At 48.8% G+C, this 16,799-nt stretch overlaps 1 protein-coding gene across 1 annotated transcript; it reads right to left on the bottom strand.

Annotated features, from left to right (window-relative positions):
* Positions 1–2,412: 2,412 nt before the first annotated feature.
* Positions 2,413–15,781, bottom strand: PIGS (phosphatidylinositol glycan anchor biosynthesis class S). Its single transcript, XM_061605131.1, has 12 exons — positions 15,676–15,781; positions 13,844–13,983; positions 13,160–13,271; positions 12,090–12,179; positions 10,348–10,439; positions 8,812–9,022; positions 7,742–7,884; positions 7,435–7,549; positions 6,546–6,691; positions 5,347–5,447; positions 3,889–4,099; positions 2,413–3,305 (listed from the first exon to the last, which is right to left on the bottom strand). Exons 1-12 carry the CDS (start codon positions 15,716–15,718, stop codon positions 3,030–3,032), a joined length of 1,680 nt encoding a protein of 559 aa, XP_061461115.1. The 5' UTR covers positions 15,719–15,781; the 3' UTR covers positions 2,413–3,029.
* Positions 15,782–16,799: the final 1,018 nt, after the last annotated feature.

Below are 16,799 nucleotides of genomic sequence, written 5' to 3'. Positions count from 1 at the left end.
TAGAGTTCTGAGGACCACTCTACCTCGCAGGGCTCTTGTGAATGTTTATTTTTGTAAACTGCAGAGAAGAGTAAGATTTTTGCAGGTCCCAGGTTCAGTCTCCAGAAGCATCTCCTGGTACCCCTACCCGAAATCCCGGAGAGTGGCCTTGGAGGAAAGGAGAGGGGGACTGATTGTGAAGGAGGGAGGTGGTCCTCCCTCCCCCGCACAGTTATATGGGTGAGGGGCTAGGGCAGGGGGTGGCCTTCCAGATGTGGATGGACTCCCATCATCCCTGACCACTGGTTATACTGGCTGCTGGGAAGATAAAGTTATCCATGGCCACCAGTTGCAATGGCGATGCACTACCTGCAGCGACGGAGGCAGTGTGCTGGGAGGACACCAGTGGGGAGGATGTTGCAGCACTCGTGGCCTGCTTGTGGGCTTCCCGTCAGGGCATCTGGCTGGCCCTGTCAGCACAGAGCGCTGGACTGGGTCTGGGCCGGCCTTAACAGGTGGGCCACCGAGCTGAACTCAGTGGCTGTGGTCTTTTAACGTATTGGCTGCAGTGAGCTAATGTGGCAAAAAGCAAGTGCCTGTAACCTTTTTTCCAAGGTTCTACAGGTTGTTTGGGTACTAACTACAAAGCTGACCTTCCTTCAATTAGCTTTGAAGTATGTTCCTTTCTCAGTTTCCACTTTAATGTCATTTGTACATGATAAAAATCAGGGGAGGGAGGGAGTGAACACTTCCTAATATTTCCTGGCAAGTTACCACCTGACAATAATTGTGGTGGTTACCACAGGGAAAGTGTGTGTGCCGCCAGGCCTTACCCGAGGAAGAAAAACCAAAGCACGTGCACCATTCTGCTTGGTTCAGCATGGGGAGCTGCATGCAATAATTCTCACATGTAGTCGTGCATGCAATAATTCTTGCATGTGGGCCCCAGCTTGGGGGTCCCTGTAGGGGCCCTAACATCACACCTGCACCAGGCCCCATAAACCCTCTGGGTGGCCCTGCAAAGCTGACACACAAAGACACTCCTTGCCCAGGGCACTCTTTCTCCTAGAGCTGGCCCTAGACTAGATTGTGACCCCTTCGGCCTGATCTCACAGCCAGGCTCTGCTCATGTACGCATGTGAACAGCAGGGGGGGGCACAGAGCCTCTGCCCCTGCCCACATTAGAGCTTATTCTCCAACCCTTGTGCCGCCAGTCACCATCCCTTGGCCCAATAACCTACCTCGCAAGGCTGCTGTGATGATAAAATGGCGAGCAGAGGGGAAGGAGTATGTACATCACCTTGAGCCTTTCGGAGGAAAGGTTTGATATAAAAGTAGCAATACAGTGTTAAAATTAAAAATCCTCCCAACGAGCACCTTCCCTGACATTGCAGCACGAAGGGCCAAAACTGGGTTTTCCTTTCAGGTTAAGGACAATATGATTAAAGACGCTTCCATGCCCCCCCCCGTGGCTTCCAATGGCAGGTTCCTTTAGAATAAACGTGGGCAGGTGTGATCTACCTGTCCAGCTCCAATCTTGGCATGCTACCTGCAGTTTCTCCCTCTGTGTTTCTTATTAAAATATTATTAAACATTTAAAATACTTATTAAAATAGGGAGGACCAGGCCTTCTGCTCCATTTTGTTTACTGTGCATGATTTTATCATGCACTGCGCTAGAGCAAACAGCTGCTTTTGAACTTTTTTTTTTTTTTAAAGAGGCTAATGGCAATCTATCAAACCCCTGGACTGGAACATCTGTGGCTCTCTGGGTGCTGTTGGGACTCCCAGCTCCGGTCAGCGCTGGCCACTGGCCATGCTGGCTGGGGGAGAGGCAAAAGGGGCTCTTCACGCAGCACAGAGTTAAACTGCGGAACTTGCTGCCACCGGATGTTGCGACGGACGCCAGCCTGGATAGCTTTAAAAGGGGGGTTAGCAAATTCATGGAAAGTAACGGGGGACGGGCCCTACGTTGGTGGCACAGCCACTGCTTGCATACTTCAATCCCAATGGCATCTCCAGGCAGGGCTGAGAGAGACTCTGCTCTGCAACTAGAGAGCTGCTGCCAGTCAGTGTAGACAATACTGAGCTAGACGGACCAAGGATCTCACTTGGTAGAAGGCAGCTTCCTTTAATGCTATCCATGGCTACTAGCCACAATGGCTCTCCCTCCACTGTTGGAGACAGTGTGCCTCTGAACACCGACTGCTCGGAGGAATCGCCTGTGGGGAGAGTTGCTGTTGCGCTCGGGTCCTGCTTCCCACAGGGGCACCTGGTCGGCCACTGTGAGGCCCCCTTTGGCCCAATCCAGTAGCCAGGCTCTTTGGATGTTCTTGACATCTGCAGGACCACCCACCAGGTCTCCACCCTGACTCAGTCCCCCGTAACCTCCCACAAACAGCCCCTGCCCTGCTCACCCAAAGGAGGAGGCACCTTTCAATCCAACCCGACTTTTACTGAACATCCAAATGCGTCCTTTTTACACAGGTAGAGTGGGGGACCCCTGGCCGATGAGAAGGGCAGGACTGCCTTTGGGCTCAAGCTTTGCATGGCACATGAAAAGCCCAGCCGGTGCCTCCCTTGCCAGCGAAGATCACGAGGGGGGAAAGCACCACCCCTGGAATGGCTAGGGGAGAGGGGGCGGAAACGACAGGAAAGGCATGTTACACCCCAAGGCACCATCACTAAGCTTCTTCCTGCAAAAGGGAAATTCTGAGGTTGTTTTTTAAAACATGCACGCACACACAAACTGGCAGGGAAATAAATCCCAAAACACTGTTAATATTCTTCTTTAAATGGGAGACGATCGCCAACCTATCACAGACTCTTCTCTACCGTCCCTTGAATCCTGTTGCAGACCCTGTAAAGAGGCTGGTGAAGATCAGAAGCTGCAGACTATCCCCCCACACACACACACACCGGTCAAGATGAGGCTGCAGCAACCCTCCCCAGAAGAGAGAGATGCACCCATGCTCCATGCGCTCCGGACTCCTCCGTCACCGCCTGTGCTAGATGTCCACGGCGGCCGGGACGAGGAGGAAGAGGAGGGTCTCAGTCCACTTTTATCGTTCCTTTCTTGCTCTGCTTCATCTCCCGGACGATCTTCACCAGAGACAGGAGGATGGGGACGGCCATGGGGAGGAAGAGGGGAATGTAGATGGCAAATTTCTGGTCATCGGGGAAGTAGAGGAGGTGGAGGAGGGAAGGGTCGAAAAAGGCCCGTTCAGAGGACGTGATGGCAGCCTTGCTGGCCTGGAAGGCAGAGTCCAAGTGGCCCCGGCTGAGCTCCGCTATGGCCTCCTGGGCAAACTCCACGGCATGGTACACCTAGGTGTGAAAAGGGCACAGCTGTCGGGACCCAAAGGCATCCGTCTGTTTCGGTGGGCTGGGCTGCAGCTCGGTGGTGGCAGAGCATCTGCCTGGCATGCAGAAGATTTCCTCCCCAAAGGCATCTCCAGGTAGCGCCAAAGAAAGACTCCCTGCCTGGAACCCTGGAGAGCTGCTGCCAATCAGTGTGGACAACACTGAGCTAAAGGGACCAGGGTCTGACTCGGTGATGGAGCCCCTGCTTCGCATGCTGAAGGTCCCAGGGTCACTCCCCAGTGGCACTGCCAGGTAGGACTGGGGAAAAAAAACCCAGTCTAAAAGCCTAGAGAGCTGCTGCCAGTCAGTGCAGCAAATACTGAGCTAGATGGACGAATGGTCTGACTCAACATAAAGCAGCTTCCCATTTAAACGACTCCTTTAATTAGAATCTTGAGGTCTAGAATGTTGCATTCCTTTTTAGGAAAAGGACCACAGGTCAGCAGCAGGAGAAGAGCAGCAGAGGAACTAACACAAGCTCAAGTCGGCCGGGAGAAAGAGGGGGTTTGCCAGCCCCCTCCCCTCCGCTCCGGAGCCAGCCCCATACCTGAGAAGCCACGTCGTCCTTGATGACAATGTTGCTGATCTTGTCCAGCAGCTCAGCCAGGGAAGTGAGGGTGGTGGACACCGTGGCCACGTTTTCCACCGTGCGAGCCCACAGCAGGCGGTCCAGCTCCCAGTCGGAGAGACCCTCGTTCCCAGGATTTGCCAGGATGGCCCCACCTGGCAGCGGCCCAGGCAAGATCCCAAACAGCAACCTGAGGAGAGGAGGAGGCCCAGGAAGCGGGGGGTAAAATACCGAGAGTTTGAGGATTTGCCGCACCGAGGCTATTTTCACTATTATTACTTAATATCTTTACCCTGGCCTTTGACACCTGAAATGTATATTTTTAGCACCCACCCTATTCTGGCTGTAAATTGCTTTAACTCATTTTAATATTGCATTTTTACATTGTTGTAACCTGCCCTGGGACCTTATGGTGAAAGTGGGTAAGAAATTAACAGCAACAGTAATAGCTGGATTTATTGTTGTTGTTTTACAAATTTATAAACTGCTTTACAGCCTGAGCCCATCAAAGTGGTGTACAACTAGGCAAAATACAAAGGCTAAAAACAAAAGCACGTCACCAAACTCTGCAATGACTTGGAACATCAGGAGCTGCCCATACCAAGTCATCCCCACTGCGCGTTATCTGCTGCACTGACCGGCAGCAGCTCTCCAGGGTTCCAGACAGGAGGGAATCCCCAGGAAATGCCGCTGGGGATGGAAGCAAGACCTTCTGCATGCAAAGATGCTCTGCCACTGAGCTATGGTCCTTCCCTTGCTTTTAAAACCAATGTTCTAGTCCTCCGAGTTCCAAATAAATGGCTGAATTAAAAAGGAACACAGAAAGCTGACTTTAGCTTTCATTTAGTTCAGTGTTGTTAGCAGAAGAAACAGCTGGTATGGCACAGTGGGGAGGACAGCCTGGCTGGGAGTCCTGAGGCTGCAAGTTCAAATCCCTGCTCGTGTCTCCTGGGTGTCAAGGGCCAGCTAAAGATCACCCCTCAGTGAGTGGCTCAGGGGTGACGTGCCCTGCCACATGTGCAGCCGTGGGCAAGCTGCATAGTCCCAAGGAGCCCAGTTGCCCCCCAGCTGGCAGTGGCAGACAAGGAAGGGGCTGGCTTGTGCAGCTGTGGCAAGCTGAGCAGGCCCTGGCCAGCTGGGGACTAGCCTCAGAGGGAGGCCATGGGAAACCCCCTCTGAATACCGCTTCCCATGAACACCCTCTTCATAGGGTCGCCATAATTCGGGATCGACTCGAAGGCAGGCCATTCCTATTTTTTAGCAGAAGACCCTAGGCTGTCAGGGACTGAACCTGGGACCTTCCACAAGCCAAACAGGCATTCTGCCACTGAGTTACAGCCCTTCTCCCATAAACATCCATAATTCACATGCACAACAAAACAATCCCATTTCTTTCTGTGTGTTCCTAAACCATCCCAGGGTTATAGGCGCACTCACCGCAGCTGAGCCAGGAACACCTCCATCACCCGCACCATGTCGACATCCACCCTCCTTGGGAGCAAGGTCTCGTTGGCTGCTTCGGGGTCGACGTTGTACACCTGGCAACAAGAGATCACATCTCAAGAGTCCTTGCAGGACCCACAAGGGGACCAACCCCCACAGGCACTGGCTAAGATCAAGTGGGAATGGGCTGTAGCGCAGCGGGAGTGCACCTGCCTGGTATGCACAAGGTCTCAGGTTGAGTCCCTGAGAGCATCTCCAGAAAGAACGATTCACTGCCTGAGACCCTGGAGAGATGCTGCCCGTCAGGGTAGACAGTGCTAGCTAGAAGGACCAATGGTCTCATTCAGGATAAAGCAGCCTCCTGTGTTCCCAAAGTGATCATCCTCCCTGACAGCCATCCCGCTGGGACTCTCCCTTCAGGCCTGCAGCCAGCAATTGAGGGATTTCAATAGGAACTGACCCGACCCACCAGATGCGTGGATCAGAACGTAACATCCTCTTGGATTTCACCACCTCAATAAAATAAAATAAAAAGCATTTGTTCTGTGTTTTACGATTTAATGTTTTAATCGTTCTATTTATCGTAGACTGCCATGATTTTTTTTAATGAGTTGGCAGTTGTTAATAATAACCTTTATAAATAAAAAGTATCAATATGTGTTTAGGGAAAAGTTTTTTAAATTGTGTATTTAAAATTGTGCATATGGACGCTGTTTATGTATTTTGGTTTGTTTTCTAACGTAAATAGTTCCACATTGTTTTTGTACTTAATGTGTGTGTGGGTGTAAACCCCTTTGAGATCTCTAGATAGTCAGCAGCCTAAAAGTGGAAATTTTTATTATTTTTGCACAGAACTTTTTTTAAATTGCAGATTAATACAAGAATAAGGTGGAACAGACTTACGAGTTAACGCAAGCAAAAATACCATGAATGGGAACAGTATGTCCATCTCTGTATTCTTCAGTTAAAGGCACTGATACACCACTTAATATTTTTAAAATCTCTAAGCCGTGTACGACATTAAAGCAAAGAATCTAATGTCTGCCCTCTTCCCAGTCAGCCTGAGGGCTCCCCCCCCCCAAAAAAGCATCACCCTTCCCCCTCCAAAAAGAGACACCAAGATGCATTTTCTTTTTTTATGGACCTGGGACGCACATGTGGGAGGAGCCTGTGGCCACCTGCCCCCTCCTCACCATGATCCCGCCCCAGCGGGGGCTGTGGAAAGCATTGGTTGGCACGGGAGCCCCGTCCTTGTCCTGGATGTAGAGGGGGGAGTGCAAGCGCTCCGGCACGTACAACAGGAAATTAAGTACGGGGTAGAGTGAGGCAGCGCTGGATCCTATAAGGAAGCAATGAGAGAGAGAGAGACAGAGGGGGGGGGAGAGAGAGAGAGAGAGAGAGACATCAGGAGCCATGCTGGCTGGGGCTGATGGGAGTTGTAGTCCAAAACCGTTGGAGAGCCCCCGGTTGGACAAGGCTGTTTTAGGCCTATGGGCGAGGGATTTGTCTACCTGCCATGGCTGAAGAAAGCCCTTGCCCAAATGGCTCGAGTCAGCGAACTAAGCCCCAGGGTTGGACTAGGGCCTTAGAGACCGGGGTTGAAATCCTCACTCAGCCAGGAAGGTCGCTGGGCGACCTTGAGGCCAGCCACTCTCCCAGCCTAACCTACCTCACAGGGTTGTTCGAGGGTAAATCAGGGAGTGGGAGAACCATGTCTGTACACCACCTTGAGCTCCTTGGAGGAAAGGCGGGATATAAATGCAGTGGCAATAATAAGAGTCGCATAAGTAAGGGTAGAGGAGTGAACCTCACAATCAACAAGTGATCCGCTGGGGGAAGGCTGCAGAGGGACGTCCTGGACCCAGACGCAGCAACCCGTCAGGCTCTCCTCCACACAGTGGGAATGTCCAAGGGGCCAAAGTTGCACCCCAGCCTGTGTGTGCATGTTACCCTGTTGGCGCACTTGGCCTGGCTTGTAGGGAGGGCAGCAAGGGCTTCGGGGATCCCGACCAGTGGCTCCCCCCAGAAAGAACCAGTAACTATACACCCCTGGGCTGAGAGAGGGTGCGCACGGGGACTCACCCAGCCTGGCTTCCACGGGATTAATGACGTGTGGGAGGCTGTATGCACTCAGGATGTAGCCGGAGGAGCCTGCGTCGAAGCGGGGCGTGACCCCCAGCGCGGCATAGTACAGAATCTGTGGGTGGGGAGGAAGGGAGGAAAAGAAGTGGAAGTGAGCCCGCCTTGCAGGATAGGGCGTTCCCTGCTACCATCCAGTGGCCATCTCTTGAGTGCCGTGTTTGCTGCCCTGGGCTCCTGCTAAGAGGAAGGGCAGGATACTAAATAAATAAATAAACAATAATCCCTGTCGCTTGCGGCCAATGCTCACCTGAGAGTCCACAGAGAATTCTGCCACCATGCTCAGTTTCCCCAACAGGGGCTTCACGTAGCGCTCGATGGCTCCCTCGATGTCCCAGGAGACCCTGTGCGCGCTTGGGTCAGGGTTCAGCAAGCTGAAGGTGATCTCGTACCCTGCAGTGGCGGGGTGGGAGGTTGGAACCGATGACATTTATACATTTATGACATTTATATCCCATATTTCCTCCAAGGAGCTCAAGGTGGAATCCAAACATGGTTCTCCCCCTCCTGATTTCATCTTCATAACAACCCTGTGAAGTAGGTTAGGCTGAGAGACTGGCCCAAGGTCACCCAGTGAGCTTCATGGCTGAATGGGGATTTGAACCCGGGTCTCTCAAGGTCCCAGTCCAGCACTCTAACCACGACACCACCTAAAAGCGCTGCCTACATTTGAGCATACTTTCTATAAACACCAGTTTTGTCTGGACACACATTTGGATGCCATATATTGAACCATACGTGAAAACTAAAATGGTGGGCTTGGCTGTCCGAAAAGCTTACCTGCTTCATCAGGCCTTCTATGGCCCTTAATTTGCTCCTCATCTCTTTTATGGGATATTTACTGCATTTTGATATTGTATTTACTTTTTGCTTGTGATCTTGTTATTGTCATTTGTGCGAACCGCTTAAGAGATTTTGTTATATTAAGTGGTATATAAGTTATACAATTAAACAATTGTTTTTAATCGATGTAAACCGCCCAGAGAGCTTCAGCTATGGGGCGGTATATAAATGTAATAAATAAATAATAAAAATAAAAAATGGATGCATAGATGTTCAAATGTTTTGTTAATGTGAGCTGACAGGGTCTTTTCTGCCTGTCTTTTCTTCCTTTTTTAAAATCTTCTTAATGAAATTGCAAAAGTAATTAAAAAAACCTAACCCCCCCTCCTGTCTATTAATTTCAATGAGTAAAACTTAGCTGGATACATGTTTACAAGACACATACTCCATTGCTCCACCCACATTTTGCCTATGGCCCCGCCCCCAAAACTGGCTGAAAAAAGATTCCTCCCACCCCCAATCTACCCCAATCTTTACCCAAACTGGACTTGAAAGGGCGCTTCCATTCGGTGCCCGGCTGGCCTATGGGGATGCGGTCAGAGAGGGCCTCTGCGATGGACTCCGGAGTGAAGGACATGGCATGGGCCACCTCTTGGACTTGGGTGGCCACAGCCGCCAGCATGTCTTCTGTGCCCCGAGGGGCCCTCATCACGGCGCTGCGGTGCTTGCCAATGTAAACGGCAACCTCCTGCAGAGAGAGGCAGTGAGCAACGGGAGCTCCAGAATCCTTCCAAGTCGGCCCAAATCACATGAGTCACACAGACATGAGCATAAAATGTGAACCTTTTGGCCAGTTCAAAAAAAAGGGAGGGAAGGATCTAGCCCAGTGATCCCCAAACACTTCCCCTCATGGGCCACCTGAAAATTGTTGAGGGCCTTGGCGGACCTCTTAATGATTTTTCTGCCTGTTGTTTAGCAATTTTAATGCACTCGATGCTGTAGGATGTTTAATTGTAATTTTGCAGACACACCGCAGACCATCTGAATGAAGCTCACAGACCACCAGGGGTCCATGGACCTCAGTTTGGCAACCCCTGATCTAGTCAAATGACTGGTCAAATATTGTATAATAAGGGTGGGGATCCCGTGGCCCTCTGGAAGTTGCTGGACTTCAAGTCCCATCAGGCAGTCTGGACAATGGGATGATGGGAGTTGTAGTCCGACAACATCTGGACAGCCACACAGGTTCCCCATCATTGCTGTCAAAAAAGAGTCAGGGTATTTTTTATAGACATAGCTTGACAGGACAAAGAATGTAATTTAAAACCTAAGCAGCTTTGATTCTTAGGCCCTTTTCCATAAAAACCCACTCATGTCTGTTAACTGCAATTGTGAATTGTTTTTAATTATCGTTTCACACAAACCACTTAAAGGTAATCTTTGATTAAGTAGGACTGAAATCTTGCTAAGTGACTGACAAATAACTGATTTAGCTTTAAGAACAATGGCAAGGGATTATTGAACCGCAGAAACAACATTGGGTAAACAGTTGTTGTGTATGTGAATAATTCAGAAAGAATGGTTCTTCTGCTTGGCTTTTATCCTTGAGCACCAAAGAGCTGCCATTTTTAAGTTTATTTATTTATTTAGAATCAATATGTTATTGATTTTAAACATATGCAAAACACCACCAATGAAAAGAGCACATCAAAACCAGTCTGTGGAATACAGTGATTAGAGATCAAACAATCTAGTGACTTTACATAATGCACATAATCCCCATGACATGACATGAGAGATCAGGGGGGGCGTGTATGTATGAAACTACAGTTTTTTAGTGCTGTTTCTAATTATTTTTTTAATCATCATTTTATGTAAACCACTTCAAGATGATTTTTGTTTACGCAGCCTATAAATCTTGCTAAATGAATAAACAAAGCCTCTCAAAAACCTACTAACACCCCCCCAAAGTGATGCCAGACAACCAACCCTATACATTTCATCCCATAATTTAAGCACCCACATTTCCAGAGAGGGATTTGTTTTCCCAGGACGGGGAGAGGAGCAGCCTACCTGTGGTAGGAGAAAAGAATCCCTTAGGATCACGTATATTGTGAGCGAGCCGGCTGTGGCCCCTTGCATCGGAAGCAGCTGGTCATCCGCCTCTGGAACAAGAAGAAGGGGTGACGCTCTAAGGAGCCCCCCACTATCCACAGGCAATGTCCCACCCCAACAGGCCCGCCTTCCAACAAATACCACCCCCCATTTCTATTTTGAAACCGCCTCCCATCAGGCAGACACTTTCTCTATCGTCTTTCTGGCACTGGCCTTCTAAAGGCCTTCCGCTTTCAACAAGCCTTCTGCCTTGGGTTTGGATTGATTTTATTTATGTGCTCTTGTGGTTTGACACTGGATTGACTGTTTTTAATTATATTAACTGTTTTTAATTGTTATATATATGTGATTGTTTTAACTGTTTTATCTACATTATTATAGTTAAATAGTTTGGGGTAGCCTGAGAGGAAATGATTCACAGATGAAAATTCTGATTATTATGATTATGATTATTTCAGGGCGGCTGAAGAGGTCTTGCAAAGGCCACTGATTCCTGGCTTTCTCTTTCTGTCTCTTGTGGAGGATTCTGGTCCAGGAGGATGGAAGGAGAGAAATGACTCGAGGGGGTAAGGCCCACAGCACTCATTCAAAAATCCTCAGCCAATATGTCTCTTAGACAGGATCGCACCTTGAGCCTATCTGAAGTAAACGGCACAGTCTTCCTTTTGTTACCCATGCCTGAGTGATTAGGGATGGGTGAGAATTTCGATTCAGTTTATAATAATAATAATAATAATAAAATTTTATTTGTTAGTCGCCTATCTGTCCGACTTAACGGACACTCTAGGCGACTGACAACCAGAATTAAAATACAATATACAATTCATCCAATATCAAAACATCTAAACACAACAAAAAGCGAATCCACCCCAAGGTTCTTGTAGGCCTGCCTGAATAGCCAGGTCTTTAAGGCTCGGCGAAAGCTCATCAGGGAGGAAGCATGTCGAAGATCATAAGGGAGAGAGTTCCAGAGGGTGGGGACCACAACTGAGAACGCCCTCTCCCGGGTCCGCACCAGCCTAGCTGTTTTGACTGGTGGGACCGAGAGGAGGTCCTGTGTGGCTGATCTTGTGAGGCGGCCTGATTGGTGATACTGGAGGCGGTCCTTCAGATAAACTGGGCTGAAACCGTATAGGGTTTTAAAGGTCAGTACCAACACCTTGAATTGGGCCCGGTAAACCACTGGTAGCCAGTGTAGATCTACTAACACTGAGGTAATGTGATCTTGGCGTCGGCTAAGCTTGATCAAGCATTTCAAGCAGAATTTCTCAAATTTGCGCTTTCCGAAACAATATGGGAACCGAAACACGGCCATTCTTCGAATTCACATTTATTAGGATTTTGGGGTGCAGTTCGCCAACTAAACAACATTTACAAAAATGCATGTATCAGGGGAAAGTGTGCATAAAAAGGAACACATGAGTGACAATAACATGCAAGAAGGCATGAAATGATGAGAAATGGCTTGCAAGAATGTGTTTATTTGGAGAAATTTGCACTAAACTGGTGGACAATTTTCATGAGGATTTTTCTTTTAATTGCAGATCACTGTAGAAATGTAGAGACCTGAATTTAACATTGGAGAGAGACTGAGAGAACCGAAACAGGCAGATCTTTCCATCCCAATGAGTGATACACAATGTCCAGCTACACCTTGAATTCTACCCAGCTACTCTCATCTGACTTATCAAAATCATTACCTTGGGCTGAAGCCTGCGACAAGGCCTTCTCCTCCTGAGAAGTGGCACGGCGGTAAGACACCTCGTAGCGGGACGTCACGCTGGTCTTGGCTGAAGGGACGAGACAGTGGGTGAGACAGTCATAGGAAGCTGCCTTATACCATGTCAGGCCATCATCCACGCCAGGGGTTCCCAAACGGCAGACCACTGGCTTCATTCAGGGGGTCTGCGACATGTCCACATTAAATATTCATATTGGTTTTAATTGTATGTGTATTGCTTCTTTGATTGCATTTTATTGTAATTAAATTTGAATTCTACGCAATGCAAACTGCAATACAATCAAATGCTATATAAGAAATTAAAAGAATCAGTAAGACCACAATTAGAATCATACAGGACATTACGGTTGCTACAAGCGGAAAAATAGTTAAATCGTCTGCCAAGAGAACAGCAATTTTCAAGTGGTCCTTGGGAGGAAAAATATTTTGCTCTACTCTGACTGGCAGCAGCTCTCAGGATTGTGTGTCTCTGAATAGCAGTCGCTGGGAATCCACAGTGGCTTCCTCACATCCTGCTTGTGGGCTGTTCATTGGGGTGACTAGTTGGCCACTGCAAGAACAGGTCACTAGCCGGGTCTTTGGTCTGACCCACCTGCTGCAGGGCCCCTTGAATGTTCTCACACATCTCGGGTGATTCTCTCTCTCTCTTTCTCCTCCCCCCCCCAACCCCCAAACATATTTGTCACGGCTGGTGTGGGAATGATTTAATTGTTGCCCTGTTTTTCTACATAAACTGCCCTGAAAACTTTTCTTGGTCAAAAACTAAACTACAGATGGAGCCCAGGCGCGCACAGGTGGACCCCGGCAGTTCGCATCAAAGTGTAACGACAGAGACAATTTCGCTGCTCAGCATCAAAAGATGAAAACCTGACCGCGCCCAAGGAAGACTGGCCTCAGCCACAATGGTTTATCACACACACACACACACACACACACACAGAGAGAGAGAGAGAGAGAGAGAGTGTTCACACACAGCGATGCATGTTCACACGTAGAGGCAGGCCCTGGAACAGTATTAAACCAACTTACAGTGCAAGGGGATCTCCACCTCCTGTGTCTTTCTAAATGGGAGTTTCCGCTCCTGGTCTCCCAGCAGGGACCCTTTGGCAAACACGACCGAGATGGGCACTGTCAGCTGGAACTGAATCCGAAAAGCATAGCGTTAGCAGTAGCAGGGTACCCTCAGGCCCTCTTCCAACTCGCCCAGACAAACTTCAACTCGGTTTAGATGCAACGCTAAACTATAGCTCAGCATAATGCAAATGAGCCTCAGGCTCCCCCTGCAGGCAGAGGAGATAGGATGCATTCAGTTATTAGTTTCCTGTTACATCCAAATCTGGGGAAACCTTGGTTAGTTTAAACACAGATGTTTCTGCTTTCTGGAGGAAGGAGTACACTAGCCCCAGGCTCATTTCCTTAGCGTTAAATTAAGAATCTCAGAAGAGGCCTGCTAGATCAGAGCAAAGGCCCGTCTAGTCCAGCATCCTGTTCCCACGGTGGCCAACCAAGATGCCCCAGTGGGAAGCCCAAAAACAGGACTTGAGTGCAAGAGCACTCTCCCCCACTTGGCCATTCTAGTCCAAAACAACTGGAGAGTGCCAGGGTGGCGAAGGCTGGCCATCATCTTGCTAGTGTTGGCTGTGAGGTGGTTTTTTCCTCGCCAGGGGTCCTGGGGGAGGCAGCACAGAGAGAAGGGGCAGGCTGCATTCTAACCCGAAGCGTGTCCAACTCGGCGATCTCAGAGTAAGGCAGCGAAGCTCGGTAGGTCTCCGTCGTCTTCCACCAGAGAGGCAGCCCCACCACGATGGCGATGGTGGCGAAGGAGAGCGCGGCGTATTTCCCTCGCGCTTTCTCTGGACAGACACAGAAGGAGGAGGAAAGTGAGTCTCCATAGTTAGCTGGTATAGCACATACTTGGCATGCAGAGGGGTCCCAGGTTCAACCCCCAGCATCTTCAGGCAAGGCTGGGGAAGCCCTGGTGTGAAACAGCTGTGTTGGCTGGGGCTGATGGGAGCTGTAGTCCAAAACATATGGAGGGCATCAGGTTGGCAAAGGATGCGACGGGAGCATAAAAACCCAAAATCCACAGTAGGGTAGGACCTTCCATCCAGAAGGTGGGGGGAGAGAGAAGAAAGGGGGCACAATATTAAAGTCAGGATGTCTTTATTTCAGCTATCGGGGCCAAAAGTCATTGACAGATCCCTCCTCTTTCATTCATTTCACTCACCTTTTACAACCATCTAAGCTAGGCAGCCTTCACCAGGCCCACAAATTACAACATTCCACACTTTGAGTCAATTAATGTTCTTCTATCTTTCTCAAGCATTTTAAGTTTTATAATCAGTAAGTAACTAAGTAACATTCTGTTTGGGTCACAGACCAATGTATACACAGCATGAATAAAAATCAGAACCATATAAAATATGTGAAATCAGCACTGAATAAAAGAATGCCATCAGTATGCAGAGCTACAAATCTATGCGTTTAACCAACCAAACCCCAAGATTACACCTTAATGGATTCCTACATGATATCATTTGTCATTGATTTCTGGCATACAATGACAGCAGCACAGAAACTAGCCATTTTTGCCGTAACCTGTGGGTTCATGTCTGCCAACAAATGTGCCAAGTAAAAATCAATGTTTATCTGAAATGCGCTGTAAAATTGGGAGTAATAAAAGAGTAATGAAAATCCCTATCAACAGAACAGTTTATAAACAGTTTATAAAATAAAATGCGACCCTCAGTTTCCCCTTCTCACATTCCACACGGGCAAACTGTTCATCTGGTCATTGCTGGACACCATACACTGACATATGGCAGTCAGGTTAGAAGTGGATGCACAGAACAGAGCAGCCAGGGTGCAGCCATGATGAATTGAAGAGGAGGCCAATTTCATGCTGCATGTGTGTCATTTCGGGCTGAAGGCTGCTTGCAGTTTTGTGAACATCGCACTTTCTACTGCCAGAGAAGAGCTTGGTTGGTACGGATAGCCCAAGCAATGTCGAATTTTCACAAACCTGTTCATGATGGGGGTTCCTTTCTATACTTTCCATCCAAGAGGGCAGATGGCAGAACACTGAATCTTCTGGATTTCGGGATATTCAGATTTGTCAAATAGCGCATGGGCACCAATGCTCTGAACAATGCAGATTAATTTCATTTCATAATAATAATAAATTAATTGCTCTGTGAGTGAGTGAGAGAGAGAGAGAGAGGAGGAGGAGGAGGCCTCTCCTTTGCCTCCCTCCATTGATCTACTCCCAGTCAATTTCAATACGGTGACCCCTCCCCACCCCCACAAAAAGAATTATGAGAAAGGCAGAAAAGATAGTTCCTTCTTCACTCTACTTATAGGAGAGTAAATCCCATTGAGCACAATGGGACTTACTCCCGAGTAAACACGCACAGGATTGGCCTGTGGATGAAGACTGGGGTCTATGCTGCAGAATTCGGATGCTGTCTGGACAGATGGGTCCCTCCACCCCTGGCACCGAGGGGCTCGGACTCCTGGGTCCCCTTCCCTCCACCCCAGTCCCGCACCTGCCGCATCAATCGCTGCAACGGCGCTGGCATCGGCCGCCATCCTCGCTCCCGGAAGCCGCCCCTGGCCAGCACTGCTGTAGGGCGGAGCTGATGTCGTCCAACACCGATTGGCCCAATCGAACGCGCGGATCAGCTGAGCGACAGCGACAATGTCCAATCAGCGATCTGTTAGGGTGCTCCTCGACTGAAGGCCGCTGACCGTCCCTACGCAGGGCAAGGGAACGTCTATCCAATGAGCCGAATGCGGATCAGCCTCTCCTACTCCGCCGTCAACTGGAGCGACAGCTAAGATAGCCAATGGAGAAAAAGCTTGAGAGACCCGCCTTCTGTACGGCAAAGGAGAAGGGACAAGATAGGAGAAATGAGGTTTGTTTAACCCTCTCCTTTCCTAGAACGAAGGTGCCTTGGAGTCCTTTGGATTTAACAGGGCAAAATAAAATAAAATAAAATGCATTTATTAATGTTGTCCAGATGTGATATGTACAAAATGTGTTGCTTTTACAGAATGTTTTATATGACTTTGTGTAGATTATAGTTAACTGCTAGAAGGGGAGTAAGAGATGTAGCTAAGTAGGGCAAGGAAGGTAACATAGAATAGATGCAAAACAGGAAACAGGTGCGACACCGACAGTTTGCGGTTAAGTTCTGCTCTGTCTGTTGACATAGGAGGGGAGATGGCAAGAAGAGAGAGAAATATACAAAATATGGGCAATAATAAATATGAGTATGGGGGAGCTAAAATATGAGTAGCGGGAGATGTAAACAGAGGCGGGACTTCCGGGGATACTAATAGGCGGCACGGATAGGTTGTAAACCCTGGAGTACTCGACCAATGAGGAAACAGGGGAGGGAACGAAGCGACGGGCGGTAGAATAAACGAACTGTACCGATGTTGCTTGAGTGTGCCTACCTTGTGGACCCCCGCTCTTGCAAGAACGTAGAATAAACGTATATTACTGCTTCACTAATGATCTCGTGGTGGGTCTCTTAAGAACCGTTGTTTCTCACACAGAAAGTCAAATAATATATAGTATTAAGGGATGCAATCCTATTTGAGAGTAAACCCTACTGGACTCAATGGGGCTTATTTCCAAACAGACACGCGGCCCCGTTAACAGAAC

This window comes from Rhineura floridana, chromosome 21 (genome assembly GCF_030035675.1).
Source record: "Rhineura floridana isolate rRhiFlo1 chromosome 21, rRhiFlo1.hap2, whole genome shotgun sequence".
Lineage (NCBI taxonomy): Eukaryota > Metazoa > Chordata > Lepidosauria > Squamata > Rhineuridae > Rhineura > Rhineura floridana.
This window is presented reverse-complemented; position numbering and strand designations above follow the sequence as displayed.